A 20,952-nucleotide genomic window follows, 5' to 3' on the forward strand; every position below is an offset into this window, starting at 1 on the left:
TATCAAGCATTTGTGGTGAAAAGACTAGAGCTGAATAAAAAATTCAACTTTCAAATACAAGACTGAAGAGAAGTAGAAACAGGTAAGCAGGAAAGAAATCATAAAGGATTCAAGGTTAACCTGTGTATCTTTCTATATGGCAATATGATACATGCATCTTCTAAGAACTCTGTTATTATTAGGGCAGTTTGAAGGATTCTACATAGGAAAAGGGTGCAGGAGTGAGTTGATTATATTGGGATGATATAAAAAAATGGATAGTGGAGAAGCAGGGATACCCTGGGAGAAGGGAGAAAAAGAATGGGAAAATTATTTCACGTAAAAGAGGTATATGAGGAAAAGCTTTTATAGTAGAGGGGAAAATGGTATGGAGGGGCAAGCAATATTTGAAACTCACATCTAAGGTGGTTCAAAAGAGGGAAAATACAGACACACACATAAACACACACACATACATATACATATTCAATTGGTAATGGAAATCTATCTTACCCAACAGGAAAGTTAGAGGAGAAGGAGATAATAAAAAGAGATGATAAAAGGGAGGACAGAAAAAAAGAAGGTAGTGGTCAGACGCAAAACAGACTTCAGAGAAGGAAAAAGGATAAAAAGAGAAAGAAGGATAGAAAGATAAACAGGAAAAAATAGGATGGAGGGAAATTTATAGTTAGCAGTCATAACTGTGAATATGAATGGGATGAACTCACCTGTAAAATGGAAGCAGATAGGAGAGTGGATTAGAAACTAAAATCTAACAATGTGCTGTTTACAAGAAACACACCTGAAACACAGAGATACCCACAGAGTTAACATAAGGGTCTGGAGCAGAATCTATTATGATTCAGTTCAAGTAAAAATAGTGAGGGATCTCAGACAAAGGGAAAGCAGAAATAGACTTAATTAAAAGGGATAAGCAGGTAAACTACCTCTTGCTAAAAGGAACCATAGATAATGAAGTAACATCAGTACTAAACACGTATGCACCAAATGGCATAGCATCCAAATTCTTAAATGAAAAATTAATTACAGGAGGAAATAGTAAAACTATACTAGTGGTGGCCCTCGATTTTCCCCTCTCAGAGCTAGATAAATCTAAGTATAAAATAAATAATAATTCAAGGAGATGAATAGAATCTTGGAAAAATTAGACATGATAGACTTCTGGAGAAAAATGAATGGGAATAAAAAGGACTATACCTTTTTTTCTCAGCTGTACATGACACCTTCACAAAAATTGACCATGTATTAGGCCATAAAAACCTCAGAACCAAAATGCAGAAGAGCAGAAAAATTGAATGCACCCATTTCAGGCCATAATGCAATAAAAGTTATATTTAATAAAGGGCCATGGAAGCATTGATTAAAAGCTAATTGGAAACTAAATAATCTAATCCTAAAGAATGAGTGGGGCAAAGAACTAATCATAGAAACAATAATTTCATTAAAGGGAATAACAGACAATGTTCCAAATTTGTGGAATGCGAACTTACAGAGGGGTAGAGCCAAGATGGTGGAGGGAAAGCAGTGACTGTCTTGAGCTCTCTCCCAAAGCCCTCCAAATACCTAAAAAAATGGCTCTAAACAAATTCTAAAGCAGCAGAACCTACAAAAAGACAGAGTGAAACAAATTTCCAGCCAAAGTCAGCCTGGATGGTTGATTGGAAAGATATATCGCACTGGGTGGGGAGAGGAGCTCAGTTTGGTGTGGGCGCCCAGGCCACAGCGACCCTGGAGCAGACCTCAGAGGATTGAATTTTGGGCAGCTGTGGCAGTTTCCAGACTTCTCAACCCCTGAATGCCAAAGACAACTTAGAAGGTCAGTGGAAAAAGTCTGTGACTGCGGTGAGAGACGAGCTAGGTCACAGCCGCAAGTCTTGAGCGTGGCCTCTGGGGCAGTGGCTTTTTCTTGAGCTTCCAACCCACAGACTGAGGGGGAATCAAGTCGCTGATTAGAGGGGGATTGCAGGGATCTCTTTGCCAGTGCTGAGGCAGGAATCTCTTGCTTTACCAGTGCTTGTATCTGGGTCACAGTTCTGAGGGGCTGTCCTGGGGTGAGGAAGAATGCTGGTGTGGTGGAGCTTGTTGTGGAGGTGGAGAGGAAATACCTTGCCCCTTATCATACCACCTTAGAAGAACGGAAAATTTACAGGTCCCTAGAAGTACCTCTGAAGACAGCTGTACAAACTCCCGAAGCTTGGGACAGTACACTCTTCATATTGGAAGCAGACTTTTACCTTAACAAAGAGTTTAAAACTCAAGTAATTGGCCGGGATCATGAGTAAGCAGCTCAAAAAGAGTCAGACTATATTCTCTTACTTTGGTGACAAAGAAGATCAAAACATACAACCAGAAGAAGATAACAAAGCCAAAGCTCCTACATCCAAAGCTACCAAGAAAAATATGAATCAGTCCCAGGCCTTGGAAGAGCTCAAAAGGGATTTTGAGAAGCAAATTTGTGGAATGCAATCAAAAAAGTACTTAGGGGAAAATTTATCTCTCTAAGTGTGTATGGGAGAACAAAAAGTCAAGAATATCGAGGGACTCAATGGGGAAAAAAAGTGTTAAGGAAGGTAACCCAGAAGTTCTAGATTTCAAACTATATTACAAAGTGGTAATCATCAAAACATTCTGGTACTGGCTAAGAAATAGAGTGATGGATCTATGGGATAGATTAGATACATAGAACACAGTAATAAATGACCATAGTAATCTAATGTTTTATAAACTCAAAGATCCAAGCTTTTAGGGTAAGAATTCAAATTGCTATAAAAACGAGATAGAGGAGAATATAGGAAGTGAAATAGATAATTTTGATTATATGAAATTAAAAAGCTTTTGCAGAAACAAAACTAATGTAAACAAAATTAGAAGTAAAACAAGAAACTGGGGAAAAATTTGGCAACCACTTTTTCTGATAAAGGCCTCATTTCTCAAATATATAGGGAACTGAGCCAAATTATAAAGATAAGAGTTATTCCCCAATTTTTAAATGGTCAAAGGAAATGAACAGGCAGTTTTCAGAGGAAGAAATCAAAGCTCTCAGTAGTCACATGAAAACATGCCCTAAACCACTACTGATTAGAGAAATGCAAAACAGAACAGAACAAAACAAAAACAAACAAAAAAACCAACAACTCTGAGATATCACCTCATGCCTATCAGAATGGCTAACATAATAGAAAAGGAAAATAACAAATACTGGAGGGGATGTGGAAAAATTGGGACATTAATGAACTGTTGGTAGAGTCGTGAACTATTTGGTTCTGGAGAACTATTTGATACTATGCCCAAGGGTCTATAAAACAGTGCATACCCTCTGACCTAGCAAGACCACTACTAGGTCAATAACCCAAAGAAATCAAAGAAAAAAGGAAAAAATACCTATATACACAAACATATTCATAGCAGCTTCTGTTTGTGGTGGCAAAGAATTAGAAATTGAGGAGATGTCCTTTAAATGGAGAATGGCTGAACAAGTTGTTGTATATGATTGTGCTGAAATACTATTGGGAAATAAGAAATGATGAGCAGGATGGTTTCAGAAAAACCTGGGAAGACTTGAACTCATGCAAAGTGAAATAAGAAGAACCAGGAAAACATTCTCCACAGTAACAATATTTTAAAGATGATCAGCTGTGAAAAACTTAGCTATTCTGATCAAGTCAGTGATCCAAGAGAATTCCAAAGGACCCATGATGAGTAATGCTTTCCACCTCCAGAGAGAGAACTAATGAACTCTCAATGAAGACTGAAACATACCTTTTTTGACCTTTATTTTTATTATTCTATTTTGTTTCTGTTTTCTTTTGCAACGTGGCTAATATGGAAATATGTTTTGTGTGACCTCTCATGTATAATAGAAATGAAAGTCCTTGTATTATCAAGGAGGGGAAAGAGTAGTAGGGAGGGAGAGAATTTGTAACTCAAAAGTTTAAAACACGATTATTAATTTTTTGCATGTAATTAGGAAATATTTAACAAAACAAAGAAAAAGAATTTATTATAAAAGTAGTGGAGGGTACATTCTATAGCACTGTATAGTTGTTAATGAACTGGCATTAAAGCTGTTTTGTCAGAAGCATTTTGGCAATAAGTAGCATATTTTGTGTAAGGTTATTTTTTTTTTTACCCTGAGAATGTACACCTGAAATTTTGGTGTATCTCATTGGGACTTAATGTTATTTTGCAAATTTTCTGAGATAACTCTTTTCTTTTTAAGTGACACATACCTGAATTATGTTTGTCCATCTATGGTTCAATGTCACTGCCCTTTTCATGTCACAATGACATCACTGTCAGTCTGGGGTTGCAGAATCATGTCTTTATTGAAAGCATTACAGATCACCTGGTCATTGTAAGTTCAAAGGCCACCCATTTTTCAGCCATGATGTGGATAAGCACACCAAAGGAAATTTTGTGCCATCAACAGAACCTAGAAGAGTTGCCTCCACAATAGGGGATATATGAACCAACAGATGGGGTCCAAGCTATTGCTGGTATTTATCTCTGACTGTCCAATGTCCTCTGTTTACTGAGCTTATCCAGTGTACTGATATTGATCCTTGTATTCCTAATATAATGATCCAGTATACTCCTCTAGTGCCCAAAATATCACATCCCTGGAAGTGATAGGGGACCTTCCTCTCCTTTCCTTGTATGATGTTCATGCCTGGAGTCAGAAACTTCAGGCCCTGACTCTAGATAGAATTGTCTTGTTGGCATTTCCCAGAGGGCAAGCTGCTATCAGGGGATCGATCCTATGTGGGCTGTAAGTGGTTGGGAGCATTCCAGGTCATGTTGTAACAGAGCTCTTGGCAAGTTGACATCGATGAAGAGGCTTGGCTCCTAGATTCTACATTGAGGCACAACAATCTTTTCCCACATACAGGTTGATTTTATTAGTAAATTGTAGGTCAGTAATTATTAGAACTAATATGCCCAATTTAACTGACATAATGGATGTGGTGAACATTGTAAGCATGATACCCACACTTATGTGTTTCTTTTATATTTCCAACATGTTTACCAATTCCTACTTTGATGCTTCCACCAAAAAAAAAAGGGAAGGGGTTAATTTTAATAATGAAAGGTCAGCTTCCTGTTTGCAAGAAAATGTTCTAAATACCAAAAAGTATTATGAAATTGTAGTGGAGGAGGTAAAGGTAGGACATAATATTATTTGACTACATCAGAATTTGCACACAAAAATCTGCTCAAGTTAACAATATTTATATACTTAGCTTCTCCAAACAATGAGTTAGTGAGAATGTACCCCCTGAAGAATTGTTTGTGCCAGATGAACCACCACTATTTATTTAAAGAAAAATGGGATTACTGTAACTCTACATTGAGCTGTCTCAGGCCTGGGAAACAGCTCACTCTGTTTTCAGAAATCTCTGGTGCTGGAATTGAGAATTCACCACGAGCCTCCCGGAATGTTCAATAGCACTGGCAAAGCTCAGAGGACATATGGACCCAGAAACACAGACACACACATACCACTCAGAGCAGTACAAAGGGCATTATGACTATTGTCTAACTTTGGGTCATACTCATTCATAAGATCCCTTATATGGTAGTCATAATGCTAATACTAATAATAATAGCTACTATTACTACTAGTAATAATAATAATAATTTGATGTTTAGATAGCCCTTAAATTTGTAAAGTGCTTTGCGTACATTATCTCATTCGATCCTCACACTCACCCTATGGGATAGTTTTATTCCCATTTTGCAGATTAGAAAGTAGAGCCTGAAAGAAGTTAAGTTTTCCAGAATTATGAAGTGTCTGAGGCAGAATTAGAACCCATCTTTATGACTCCAAGTCCAACATTCTTTTTTTTTGCCTATGCCATATTACTTCTTTCACTGAGCATTTCAGTCAATCATTGGATCAGAGATTTAGAACTAGAGGAACATCAGAGGTCAGGCTAAGTATCAGAGGCAGAATTTGAAATTGGGTCTTCCTGACTCCAAGGCCAGCACTTTATCCACTTCATCGTGATATCCCTCAACAAGTGGTTGTCATTGGGCCATTCCAGTAAATCAACAAGCATTTATTAAGCAGCTACTATATGGTAAGCAATGGGAAATCAAATACAAAGAATGAAATATTCTCTGCTTTTAAAGAACTTACATTCTGATGCAGGAGCTAATGTTCTGTCATTTGACCTCATGAAGTTGTTGGTTCCTCAGCTGTAAATTTCACTTATATCATCGAGGGGATGGTTTTGGCAGTGCTAGACCATGGAATTTGATTGGACAGAAAATTGTGGCCAGAGCTTCCAAATGCTTCTCAGAACTTCTCTGTTGCCATGTGTATCTAAAGGCAAAGATGATCTTTAGCCTAAAGAGAATGTCATGACCTTCAGGCAGGAAAAGGGATGAGGGTAGGGAATGATAACTGACAATGAAATTTGATTTAACTTTTTAAGGGGAAGAGAAAACCTATAACATTTTTCTCCAACCCTTAGACTTTAATTAAATTCTTACTAGCATAATGAGTTTGGATAGATTTTTCAGAGCAAAAAAAAAAATGTATCATGTTTTCTCACCACATGGACTTTCCCAAGATGCTGCAGCACAAAGCCAATGAACAATGGGGAGTAGAATCTCATTTTATTGCTGTTGGCTCAGTGGAGTGGAACCAGAAGGCTTCCTACCAGGTTCTGCTGGCCAGTACTGTTAAGGTTCATGCGTATCAGTGGCATTTAATCATGTAATACAAATAGCATTTACCCTAAGAAATAGAGATGAGGGCATTGTGGATATAATAAAAAGAGATAGGGGCCTTGAAGAGAGAAGACCTGGGTTATATGCTGTTTCTGTTACTTACTACTTATGTGGCCTAGGCCATGACCCTTATCCCCACTGTCCACCAGCTTCTTCATCTGTAAAATGAGTACATTTGACCAGATGATAGACAAGGTCGCCCTTCTAGGTCGACGTAAATTCTAGTTTTTGCTATGCTAGTTTGGTGTAGTGAATAAGCACCACCATTACAGTCAGAGAGCCTAATAAAAAAATGTAATATGTAATGTTAACGTAGCACTTACTATGTGCCAGGCATTGTGCTAAGCACTTTACCAGTATTATCTCATTTGACCCTCACAATAACCCTTTGAGATAGGTGCTATTATTATCTCCATTTTACAGATGAGAAAACCGAGGCAAACAGAGAAGAAGTGACTTGCCCAGGATCACATATCTAGTATGTCTGAGGCCAGATTTGAATTCAAGTCCTCCTGAGTCCTAGCACTCTAATCACAGAGCCACCTAGCTGCCCTTACTTTGAATCCCTGCTCTCCCACTTACTCCCTGTACCTCTTTGGGAAAGTCACTTAAACTCTCTAGAGTTCAGTTTTCTCAGTCACAGAATGAAAGTGTCGGACCAGGTGAAGGATTAGCAAACTAAGGCACATAGACCAAAATCAGTTCCTGTGGTCCATTAGCTAAGAATGTTTTTTACATTTTAAAGTAAATTTCTAGAAACTGAAGTCAAGTTCATTGCTGTGTAAGTTGTTAGTCCCATTCTTCCCTTCTTTAAAAATCAGGAAAACACCTGGTCTTTTCTGTGTCCCCTCTTACACTCTATGACTTCTCAAAGAACAATATACATGAGTTGGTAATCATATCCACCATGTCTTTCAGTACCCTGAAATGTGGCTCACTTGGGCTTGGTGGCTTGAATTCATCAAAGCTAACTAGGTTCCTTCTTCCTTTCTCTTTACTTAGTTAGAAGTATCAGATTCCTAGGAGATCTCTGTGTCCTTTCCTTTGCAGTCCAAATATCTGTGAGCTAATTGATTTGGGAATTCCCTCCAGTGATGCATAACGTGACCCATAAGCCAACGTGCAACTCTTCTCCATATTCTGCCACAGGTTTGCCACAGGAAATCCACCTAATATTCCAAAAACCTTCCTCACTTGGCATAAATAGAGACAAAATAAGAATTGAACAGCTCTGTCACGTTTCCATCATCTATTAGTATCATCTCATCATTCTCCCATAAACCATTGTTCTAGCCCTTCTTTGATCCTTTGCTTTCCCGTAATATAGCTAACCACACCATTTTTGCTGCCCTATTCTTCCTTATTATGTGAATTATGTACTTTAGTACCCCCAACACCATTTGTTTTTTGTTTTTGTTTTTTTTTGTTGTTGTTACTGTTGTTGTTTTTGTGTGAGGCAATTGGGGTTAAGTGACTTGTCTAGAGTCACACTGTTAGGAAGTATTATGTGTCTGAGACCAGATTTGGACTCAGGTCCTCCTGACTCTAGGACCAGTGCTCTATCTGCTGCGCCACCTTAGCTGCCCCATAGAGATAGACCATTTATTTATTTATTCATTCATTCATTCATTCATTCATTCATTTATTTTTTTGGTGAGGGCAATTGGGGTTAAGTGACTTGCCCAAAGTCACACAGCTAATGAGTGTTATGTGTCTGAGGTCAGATTTGAACTCAGGTCCTCCTGACTCCAGGGCCGGTGATCTATTCACTGCGCCACCTAGCTGTCCCTAAACACCATTTATTTTTTAAGTAAAATTTTAATTAATATCTTCTATTTTTTTGTCATCTGTATGTCCTTTGTATCTCTCCTCTCTTCCTCCTAGAGAGCCACACCATGTAAGAAAGAATTTTTTTTTTAAGAAAAAGAGGAAGAACAGAAAAAGATCAGGATAATCAATAAATATATAGAAAAAATATCTGGAAAAATTCAATGTTTCATACCATGGGCCTTCAATCTCAGCAGAGTAATAAGCGGGAGGTATACTAATGCCATTTTTATGGAACCATATAGCATGCTCATTGGAATCTAAATGAATATAAAATAGAACAGATCAATTCAGTGCTAGGATTTTTTCAGATTGAAATCTAAGGGTTGAGTCAGAGGCACAAAACTAGTTTTTAGAATGGAGATCCAAGTCTGGAAGTCAATGTAGATTCAGGAAGCATCATAAAGGGAGTATCATGAAGTTGACTGCCTGACTTAATCTGCTTCCCCCAACTTTGACTTTTTGTAATGATGCCATGCATTCAATCTCTACACCATACTGATGTGTTGATGTGGTCAGAGGCTGTGTCTACAGCACCATTCTCTTTCTCATCTATGCCAGTAAAGCTATAGATTTAGACAATTCCTCCCCCAAGGAACACCTCCTCAAACCTGAAAGGGTATAGCTTGGTGAGAAGATGTTGGTGAAAGGCTTTTACCAATTCCATGAAATATATTGGTTCCAATGTCCTCTCCTTAGGTCTGTACTTGTGCTAGTCCATTAGGTATTGGTGATGGCTTTGCCTCTAGGAATTGATGATATATTAAACAATAATTCTTCTAACTCTCATCCACAATTACTAGTGAAGAGTGAAGACTCAGAGGGTACAGTTAAGTCAAGGTAAGTTGTTAGTAATACTGGCAGAATACAGGGTAGATATAGAATAAGAAAAGTAACTGACCTGTAAGCCGAATTACTTACTACTTCAATGATTGAGGAATTTCTGATTCTTTTATTTTCCAGAAAGTTCTATGAGTATAGAGGTTAAGGGAGGAAAACTGATAGTCAGACCTGCTGTTCTAAACCAAAGGACTTTGCAGGCGGTGCTATACTACAATGGTGTGTCTTCTCTTTTTATGCCATTGGACTCCATTGGTATGCTCTTGTGTTGTCTAGGTGGCCTCTAACTCCCCTAAGTAGTCATTTAGTGTGCTGGGTGAGGGTAAGAAAACTCAGGAGTGGAAATCATAATTTGCATAGAAGAGTGGATTTTGAATCAGTGGAATGAGTTACAATAAAATTCTGTAGGAGGTATAGGGAAACCAATCATCCTGAGGGCAGGAAGAGTGATACTGGAGATAACATTCCAGAGTCCTTTTTGTAGATTGGAATGGGACTGACATGCTGTGGAAAAGTGAATCTTCTCAATAGAGGATTGTGCATACTGTAGGCCCCAAATGTAAGATAAACAGGGGGTCCAAATTAGAAGTGATATGGCAGCTGTGAAGTTAGAAAATTTCCTTGAGGAACAGTGGCCTTGACCATGATGAAAAGTGAGCATAAGTCCTACTGTACCCATCATGGCATTGTCCCCCTGAGAGAGAGGATTGCTTATAACAAAATCAAATGCTATCACTACCTGGGAATAGAGGGGAGTTGGCAGGAATTGCAACAAGCTACCAGATGTCCTACTGGGTCTTTGGCTTAAATGAAAAAGACTGGACATACTGACAGATTTCATGTCACAGTTGTAGCCATCAAAAGTCTGACAACCATGTGTCAAGTTTGGGGATCTCTGTGGCCCACCACTGGCTTGACCCAGCAAGGACTGGGAACATACTTCACTAAGAGTTACTTATAGACTTGAGTGGAGGTCTATGGGCTTACAGAAAATTGCTCCTGTCTAGGGTATGGGTATCATGGCTGCATGTAGGCAAGACATCTGTTCTTTGGTATAGACATTCTATACCTACTACTGGTTTAATATACTATTAATATTACTAATTATTATTAGTATTACTAATAATATTACTCATAGATTTGATTAGAGTTCGGTGAATATATCTATTGTCTATAAAAGGATTTGTCAGAAGGACTGATCAATCCAGCATCCAAATTTGGCTTTCACAACAGTTCATCTCTTTGCTGATTTCAGTGTCTAGGCAGGTGAGTAAGTCTGGGCCTCAGTTTCTCCATCTGTAAAATGAAGGGGTTAGACTGTATGGTCTCCAAGATCTCTTCCAGGTCTAAATCTACAATCCTATAATCTTTTATCCTATATTGAGATAGAGATTGAGAAACAGATTCTTCAGGTCATTAATTGTAGCTTCCTTCCCTGCTGTGCACTACAAAGCCTTGAGTTTTTTCAGATTTGTGAAAGGTGTCATTGGGCAGGAAACTTGGGGGCATTAATAATATCCAAAATGTAATGTGCTTCACGGTTCACAAAGCCCTTTACAGATATCATTTCATTTGGTCCTCACAACTGTCCTTTGAGGTAAATGTTATTATTATCCTCACTTTACATATGGGAAAACCGAAACCAAAGGAGCACTGTGAAGGGACTTGGCCAGGGTCATACAACCAGTAATTGTGTCTGTATTAGGATATAAATCCTCATAAATCAGGCCTTTCTGACCCCAAGTTCAGTATTTTGTTCATCAAGCTGCCATGGTGGAGTCAATGTATGTAGGACTTTGATGTCAGTGTGTAGTACTTGGGATGACATGTGAACAGTTGAGAGTGGAGTGAAGGTAAGTCTCGTTCCTTCCAAAACCGTCGTGTTCAGCTGGCCTGGGAGTGACTCATTAATGGGGGATAATTTTTTTCCTCTGACAATATATATGGGCAAGACACAATGGCGTTCTAGCTGTATTTGCTCCGTCTGTTATGTACCTGGTTTCCTTTAGGCAGGCCTGAAAAACGCTGGAGGGTTTGTTACAAATTTTCTCATGATCTAAGGTGGAACCTGATGTTCACTTGTACTCGCAAATCAATAATGACATCTATCCAGATTCATTAATTATGGCTATCTCTACCTAAGCATTCATCAAATTGATCAGGGTGGTGCACATAGGAGCATAAATTTACAGCTAGAAGGGACCTTAGAAGGAATCTAATCAAAGTCTCTCATTTTATAGGTGAATGATTGAGGCACAGAAGTTAATTGACTTGCCCACAGTCATTCAGATCACATAATGTCAGAGTTGGTACTCTAATACAACCTGAGTCCTCTTTCCACTCTACCATGTTACCTCCAAGGTATCTGATGTCAAATCCCTTTTTAGAGTGTGAAAGAGATTGACTTATTTTACCATATCCTTTTGCCGCTGCTTGAGCTGGCAGATTTTCTAGTTAGCAATCTTGGCCCCAACGGGGATGTCAAAAGTCTCCTTGAACTCTCAGAGGAACTCCTCAATATTTTCCAGTAGGGGTAGCTAGGTGGCACAGTTGACAGAGTGCTGGGGCAAAAGTCAGGAAGACCTGAATTAAAATGTCACCTCAGACACCAGCTGTGTGACTTCAGACAAGTCACTTAATCTTCAACTATGGGTAGGGATAATAATAGCACCTACCTCCCAGGGCTGTTGAGGACCAAATGAGATAATATTTGTGAAGTGCTTAGCACAGTGCTTGGCACATAGTAGAAGTTCTATAAATGCTAAGCTATTCTTATTTTTAGGGGCAGCATTTTAAGCAAGGTAGAGCGTGATATAGAAAGATTATCTTGTAAGGTATAATATACTACCTCATGGTCTGGCTTGTAGAGAGTTAAGTTCTAGGGAGAGTCAGGGAGCTGATTGTCTTATCCAACCTGTGATTCCAAAATTTCTGCCTTTTTATAGTGCTGATGAAGTCTAGGGGTTTAGGGGTGCTGGGACCCTGAGATCACAACATGTGGGTCCTGCCCAAAAGAAATCGACCCAAACCTTCTTTCAGCTAAAGACAAGGTTTATTAAAGATCTGCCATATCACCAGACTCTTGAAGAATCTAAGAGTATTGGCTAGATTCTAAGAATCTGAGCATCTTAATGGAGACAAAATGGACCTTATATACAGAAAGACTATGGGAGGGATCTAGGAGGGGCCAAGCAGTTTGGGGTGACCGGAGGAGGGGTCTAAGGAAGATATGAATGAGAGTGTCCAGTAAGCTGGGGTGAACAGAACTCCTGGGACCTGGACCACATGGTGAAGGAAGAATGGAGCCTAGCTAGGATTAAGGGTGGTAAATGGCTTGGGGTCATAGGGAGGCAAGACTATTGAGGCCTAGGCTAGGTTAAGGGTAACAGAGAATTGGGAGATTGGGTGTAGCCACAATGAAAGGCCAGTTGGTAGAATTATAGCTTCAGGCAAATGCCAGAGATTTGGCCATGTGGGAAAGTCCAGGGTTTTTCCTTTCTGGGATCCAGATCCCAACCTCATCAGTGCCTTTATATGTTCTAGACTTTCACTCTACACCACCTTGTTAGAGTGGTCTCATGTTGTGGCTACTTTGTCCTCTTCTGACTTGTTTACTTCTGACCAGTAAGGCTTTGGTACCACACACTGTCCATAGTCTAAGTGAAAGGACTAATTTCCAAGTAAATCTTATGGTATGCAGCCTCATAATGAGGCTTGGAGATGAAATGCACAGAATTAAATAAAGATTAAAGAAATCTCTGCAGAAGCCCTCACAATTTAGAGCCTGAGTAAGCAAGCTACCCCATGGAGACATTTGTGATTTGTTTTTGTGTCCTTTTTTCTTCTGGATAGAACTTGATAACAAGTACAGTCTGCATTTCACCATCAACTGGAAAAATCCATGGGGCCACTCAACTACTGTTAATTATGAATAAGCATTTACTGGAATGCTCATTTGTAATATGTTGAGAGAAATTAATGGAGCTTAACTTTATTTGTAGTCTATTTGCAGCAATGTTAGGGTTAGGTAGATTTTATGTCTTCGAAAATGAAAATATTGGCCGCGTCTTCTGTTGCATTGACTGTCCCTGGGTGGATCTTGAAAATGGGTTGGCTTTTGATTAAAGGACATGACCGGAGAAGAGTGAGAAACCCAGAAATAAGAAAAGAGTCAGCCCAAACAGAGCAAACAGAAAAGCAGGCATGACATCCAGCACACAACAGGAGAAACTCAATGGTTGTTGATGGAATTGTTGATTATATGGCAATCCATGGCCATATGTGAAGCAGAATAAGATCACCCACACATTTTCAAGTTTGTTAGAAATATGCTTGACACCTAAAATTTAGTATCAAGAAAATTTATTACAGAGAAAGGCCAGAGGATTTTGTTTCTGGCCAGAAGTGGGCTCCACCCCTCTTAAGGAGGAATGGGCCTCGAGTGCAAGGGTAAGCGTGCTTTTATACATTCAAATTCGGCGTGAAACCTCCCAGGCCCCGATTGGCCCATCCCTTCCCGGGTTACACCCCTCCTTACATGTTTCACCTTGATATGCTCAAGTATGTTCCCCCTCCCTTGGTCATATATCCCATGACTTGTTAATGAGGCTCTAATTTTATGTGGGGTGTGTCAGATAATAGTAATGAAGTTCATTAAGCAGGTGTACTAACATTTTTCAGGTGTCCTCAGATTGACCCTAACTGGCCTGAGCTGGCTTGACCCTTATCTTGAATTTGGAGTCTTTTTGGAGCCATCAATTTACTTCTTATTGGTAAAGCCCGAGCCCACCTACAGTGTACTGCTTCCTGGAATTGTTCTTTAAATCCCCGCATTATTCTCTTTCTCGGTGGAAATTTAACCCTTACCTGACTCTCACAAGCTGCAATTGCTGACTCTGATAAACACCTACCACCAATCATGGACAGCAAGAAAAACTACAGGGGCAGTAAGAAGAATGGAAAGGAAAGAGCACTGACCCTGGAGTCAGAGGTCCCAAGTGCACGCTCCCACCAATACTTACTTCTTGTGTAGTTATGGACAATTCACATTATCTCCCAAGGCCTCAGTTTCCTCATTTGTTTAAAAAGGGAATTGGATTAGAGAGCCTTTGAAGCCTTACAGTGCTAGATGTATGACCCAATAGTCCCTTTCCCCCCAAGTTTCTGATACCTGCGCTCCAAGTTATCAGCCTGAAGCTACACACCAGGGCTACCCAACAGCATGTCTACAGGCTCTGGCAAACAGAACTGCCTTTGTGCAGGTACAAACAGAAGAGGAAGGGTCATTCCTTACCCCACGCCAATAAAAAAAGACCAAGTTCAGTTTTTTAAGTTAAATTGTCCATTTTTCAGCCTTTCCCCAAATTTCCTCATTTGCAAAGATGCTTCATTATCTGCAAGTTATATGAACAGGTGGGAAATTCCAAGCTTGATAAGTTCCTAATAGCAGTGATTAGCATATCTAAAGCCTTTCCAAAAGACTGCTTTAGCTTTTTTTTTTCATCTTACATTGATACCCGCAGCTTCTGAGAACCAAATGCAGAGCTGTGTGTACTGATATTGGCTGTAACAGAAATATCATCGACTGACAACCACCCAGGTGCTTGTCAGTACATCAGGGCAGAGAGCAGTATGTTAGATATTTCTATGGTTATCTTGTCAAAACTTGGTTTATATTACTTGTCGGGGAAGTCTTTCCTAATTCTGTTTATGACTTAGCTAAGGGAAATATTCATTTAAAATGGTTTGTGTGCCTTTCAGAACCAAATCATAACCCTTAATCAAATTAGCATTAGTCAGGAATCTTTCTAGAATAGGCAACACACACATTGGGGGAAGGGTAGAGGTAGGAGGAGAGAGACATCCTTGTCTTCTCTGATCCCCAGCTAGTTCTGGAGTGGTCCAGACTCTGCTAAACTGTTCCAGAAGAGAGAAATAACGAGAACAAGGCAGAGGGAGAAGAAGATAAAAGGATCTTAGATTTAGACCTGGAAAGGATCTAGTTCTACTCCCTTATTTTACAAATGGGAAAACGGGTCCAGAGAGATGATTTGACTCTTACCTGAGGTGACAGTCAAATCTTCTTCATTAGATTATGAGTTCCTTGAAGGCAAGGACTGTTTTGCCTTTTTGTATCTCCAGCATATAGCATAGTGACTGGCACATAGTAGGCACTTAATACATGTTTATTGATTGATCAACAGAGGTAGTAAGTGGCAGGGTCAGGATGTGAACCTTCATTCTCTGATTCCAAAACCAATGTTCTTTTCATTGGAACATTTTGTCTTCCAATGTGCCTTCTTTGGAGAAATTCAGTTATTCAGGCAGGGTCGTCTTTGTGCCAGGGCACTGAAATGTAGAAGACTGACTGTACTAGTGTTGAGGTTTAGAGTTGGGAGAGCTGGTCCAGGTGTGAAAGAATTCACTTAGATCTTCTCTATAACCATTGGGAGTTTTATTACATGAAAGATTCACAGGACTAAGGTTAGCAGGGAGCTAAACAAAGACCCCAATATAGGAAAAGATCCAGGCTTATATAGACAGAAAGCTATACAGCCTGTAGTATGATGATGTATTTTTAGGGTTTCTTTGGGGGGTTGGAGATTAGGGACAGGATAAGGAAAAATTGTCATGACAAAGGATGGGGAAGATAAATGACAGGATGAGGGAGACAAAAACAATTATTTTGGTACAAGTTGTATGGCATTTCAAGATAAGGGGAAAAGGACTTGAGAAGTTCTCAAGTTCCAGTATCTCAAGGTACAGGATGGGCTACAGAATGAGCCTTGAACCCCCTCAGAAGCCTGGGAAAGTAACCCTTAATATCATTTTTAATCCTAGGGCACCCTTTGTACCCATATCACTAGCACATGGTTAGCAAGAACAACTGAGTTTAGCACCTAGTTACTGAGAACCATTGGCTGAAAAGAAAACCTACCAAATCATAGAATCATAGATCTGGAGGTGAGATCTCAGTAACCACCTAACCTAATCCCTTTCTTTTCCAACTGTGGACACTGAGACCCAGAGAAAGAAAGTGACTTGCCCAGGATTCCACAGGTCAGTATGCCAATCCAGGTCTTTTTCAGAGCCAGTGCTTTTCTCATTGTACAACACTGCCTCCTTGTACCTCCATCCATCAGGGTATCTCCTAGACCTAGAGCAAGCCTTTCCTGCTCCCCTTCCTGGGCAACGGCCTCCAGGAGAGTATCCAAAGCTCCAAACTCACCCCTACAACCAGATTTGTCTTAGAAAGTTGATTTAAAGAAGCCTTTCCTGCTATTTACCCCGGGAATCAGAATCACTAGCTACAATTCTGATATTTATAGCACTAAAATAATGTTCATTGGGGTCAGATAATCATTTACATGCACAAAGACACTGTGGACCAGGATTTAAATTTTTGCTTCCTGTCCCATGCAATACTTTCTTAAACACACTGGCATCATATGGTACAGAAAATGAGTCCAGTTCCCCGCTTTGCTTCTAGGAAAGCAACCAAGTCTTGCCCTTCTGGGCACAGAGTACAGGAAGAATCTTTCTATTTCTTTAAATTTCCTTGACATAGACTCTGGGGAAGAAGCAAGAAGAGAAACCAAGTCTATCATGTCTCAACATTGGTGAAGACCAAACCCATCAGGCTCTGTTTATTTCTCTTCACTTATTACAAAAGAACAACTCAATAAGCATTAACTCAGAATTAACAGGAGTTGAATGGTTCCATATGTTTGCCAGACTCATTGTGAAACTTATATTTGACTTGTTTTGAATTCCTTTCAGGGCAAAAAAAGTATACAGAAATAAACAAAAGCAAACCCAGGCAGATCAGAAGCACGTACTCTGTGACCTGGAATGTGCTTTGAGTTCTTCAAGGGGGACTGAAGCCCTTAACTTGAAGGTCAGACAAGACAGCATCCCATTCCCAATCCCTTTCCCTTCAGAGAGAGAGTCCTGACTGACCAGAAGACAAAGGAAAGGCCTATGTGTATCACCTGTCTCCCCAAACATTTTGTAAATCCCTGCCTACTCAAAGCTGTGCTGATCTAAAGGAAGAACTAGGGAGGTCCTCTAGCAAATATTTCTAACACAGTTGACGTGCTGGTCACAATCCCTTACCAACAGACAACTAGAGACACCTGTTTTTGACACCTATCTTTCAAGCCCCTGAGCAGTGTGGGGACAGTCACTTAATGCAACAGAAGAAGGACCAACACTTCTATCTTTGAAGACATGATATTTATCAACCCTAACATTCATGGACTTTAAAAGAATTTCAATAATTTTTTTAAAAAGTTTATAAAAGCAGATAAAAATTAAAAGGAACACAAGGTAAATATTCTACAGATAATACATAGCAAAACTTCAAGGTTCATTTTGGGTTGTCTTTTATTTTTGCCAATGTATTGTTAATGTTTAGAGGGCTATTATACTGATAATTATTGGTTTGTTTGTTTTTTTTATTCCTATGCATAGCCAACTGAAGAGCTTTATTTATAGACATGCATGTATGTAAAAAAAGACTATTTTAAAGTAAATTTCTTTGTATTGTAGCAGGGGAAAAAAGGATATCAGGGATCTGGGTGGGTGCTTAGGCTATTGGGAGTCAGAATTCTAGGTTCCTTGAGGATAAGAGATGCCTAACTTTCTCTCCCCCTCCCCACACCCCACCCCAGGCATTAGTACAATGCTTGGCCCAGAGCAGGCACTCCATAAATGCTTATTAATACTACGGCTGCATAAAGAGCCAGGCAGGGTTGGAGGAAGGGGAGCAGTTAGGGACCCAGGCCAGGCATCTGGGCAGTAGGGGGTCAGTAATTCAGCCCAGGGATTTGGCTGAAGATTGGTTGAAAGAAATGGGGATTTTTATCTTGAAGAAGAAAACATTTGGGATTAAATTGAGTAGAAGGCTCAGAGGCAGATTTGGATCACCATAAGGAAAAATGTTCTAATAATTAAAGTTGTCCAAATTATTTCCTGTCATTGGTGGTCTTCAAGGAAAAGCTAGATGACCACTTGTATGGGATGTCATAGAGGGGATTAATATTTAATGTAGGATTGATTACTGGATAATTTCTAAGATTTCTAAGATTTTATGATTGACAATTTCCTCTTCTAAAATGTAAAGATCAAATATCACTAAGGTTTGCTTTAAGGCTTTTACTCATTTCTACCTTAATAAGAATTAATTCAATCAGAGCTTTCTCGTCAACAGTGAAGGTCAGCTGTCATCAGGGAATAGAACTTTTGGTGAAAGGAACAAAGGAGGAAGGACAATTTTGAAGTCTTCAGGGCTATCATGTAGAATAGGCTTTCGGTGTGGAACTACAGTTAAAGGCTCTGGGCATTCAGAAAGCAAAACAAGGGTAGTCACAGGATCATAGATTTGTTTAAATTGGACCTCAGAGGTCATCAAGTTCAATGCTGTTGTTGTTAAGTCGTTTTTCAGTTTGTGTTCATCTCTCCAAACCTCCATTTGGGGTTTTCTTGGCAAAGATACTGGAGTGGTTTGCCATTTCCTTCTCCAGCTCATTTTACAGATGAGGAACTGAGGCAAACAGTGTTAAATGACTTGTCTAGGATCACATAGCTAGTAAGTATCTGAGATCAGATTTGAACCAGGGAAGATGAGTCTTCCTGACTCCAGGCCAGCACTCTATCCCCTGTAGCACCTAGCTGCCCTCAAATCTTAATACCAGCATTTTAAAGATAAAAGATATTTAGGACCAGGAGATTAGGAGATTGACTCAAAGTCACACAGGTAGTATGCAGAAGAGTCAGGATTTGAACCATTGTTTTCTAACTTTTGATTCAGAGTTTTTCCCTCTGTACCATACTGAGCCTGAAGAAGAGGCAAGTAGGTCACAAAAAGGGAGATGGGAAGTACTGAAGACACGTTTTTCTTACTTCATTTTTTCCTAGATGTGGTTCTGGGCTTTTTCTACCATGGTTACCCTGTTAATTTCACCTGTTTTATGTTTCTCATACATTATGAATTCCTTAATAGCAAAGAATATATATACATATTTTGTATATCATCACTCCCCTCTCCCGACAAATTTGAGTCACTTTATGCATGTATATTAGTTATACCTACAATAACTAAGTCCCAACTTTTCTTTTAGGCCGGGCCAACCATTGGTCAGCCATTATTGGAGGATCACATTCCAAGAACTATGTGCTGTGGGAATATGGAGGTTATGCTAGTGAGGGAGTTAAGCAAGTTGCAGAACTGGGCTCTCCAGTCAAAATGGAGGAAGAGATTCGACAGCAGGTAAGTCATGACAATGTGGGTATGCTATGAAAAAATGAGAAATTGTGGAATGGTTAAGGTGAACGAGGAGAGAGGAGGCCTTTTTTGGAAACTTGCACTCTCCCAGGGATTTGAAATTTGCAAGAACTATTTTTAGCAAATATGAGAAATACCTGTGATTTTTGAGGAGATGGAGGAAGGGTTTGGGATTAGTTAGAGAGGGTAGGGAAGGAAGAAAAGAAAGGGGAACTGATTTACCAATTCCTATCTTAGCCTATTTAGGACTTGGTAAATAAGTCCTAGCGTAGTACCTAAGAACTAAATTAGAAACCTCTTTTACCTTGTATTGGTAAGATTAAAAAAATAAGGTATTTGGTGAATTTACCTAGTCAGGGGCTTCTTATCCCTAGCAAACAGAGTAGAAGTCTGAAGAAACAATTCATCTTGCTGAATTTGTCCTGCAAACATTTCTATTTTGTTGAGAGTGAGCTAAAAAAGACAGTTAAGGCTAAACTGTAGATATTCATTCACACTATGCTAAATAACAGTTTAAATTATTAGAAATTTGAAGTGATTTGGGGATTGATTTTCAATTTTTAATTTTAGAATAATCTATGTTAGGAAATAAAATGCAAAATGATAACTGAGGGGTTTTTTGGGGAGGGGTGAAGGGGAGGGCAAATACTTAACTGATGTCATTATAAAGAAGACAACTCTCATGCCCTATGTCTTAGAATCCTAGCAGCTATATTGTTATAAATTTCCAACAGTTGGTTAAACATCAAAAGAGAAATATTAGGCCATAATTTGTATGTGTCATATGCCAATTTTTCTGCAACAAAGAGACAAAGAACTTAAAATATGGAAGATGGGCCATGATACATTTGCATTTAGAAAGAGGGAAAGCAGAAAAATGTAGAGGTAGTATAGTAAAGAGGAGGAGAACGCTTTGATGGGACATGCCTATGCTTAGTATGAACAAGTGGCTTAGAACTTTGATTTTTTCCCTGACCTAGCTCCCTGCTGATGAACTGAGCTGAGTCCATTCTCTGATTTTTGCTAAGTGACCAAACTGAACATCCATTATGGGGAGGGAGGGCCTGTCACTGTTCTTCATTCTTAGCCTATCTCAAAAACTGAAAGTTTCCAGAGGGATTGGTAGTTCTAAATAGGCCTTGGTCTCAATGTTATTCCTAAGATGTCCACTACCTGGACAAGTAGCTCTTGAGGCTTCCTAATGATTGAATAAAGAATTAACTGCTTATAATGGCTTTCAAGGCCCTTTTTCAATGACCTTCAAG

At 39.3% G+C, this 20,952-nt stretch overlaps 1 protein-coding gene across 1 annotated transcript in view; it reads left to right on the forward strand.

The window, feature by feature from the left end:
* Positions 1 to 20,952, forward strand: part of LOC114023659 (spondin-1-like) — a 369,204-nt gene that overhangs the window by 169,787 nt on the left and 178,465 nt on the right. Inside the window, exon 6 of the mRNA XM_027836417.1 lies at positions 19,524 to 19,672. Within this exon, the coding sequence (XP_027692218.1) occupies positions 19,524 to 19,672 (149 nt within the window). The remainder of the gene's footprint in view (positions 1 to 19,523; positions 19,673 to 20,952) is intronic.

The sequence above is a fragment of the Vombatus ursinus genome, unplaced genomic scaffold (assembly GCF_900497805.2).
Source record: "Vombatus ursinus unplaced genomic scaffold, bare-nosed wombat genome assembly UNPS02014818.1, whole genome shotgun sequence".
Classification (NCBI taxonomy): domain Eukaryota; kingdom Metazoa; phylum Chordata; class Mammalia; order Diprotodontia; family Vombatidae; genus Vombatus; species Vombatus ursinus.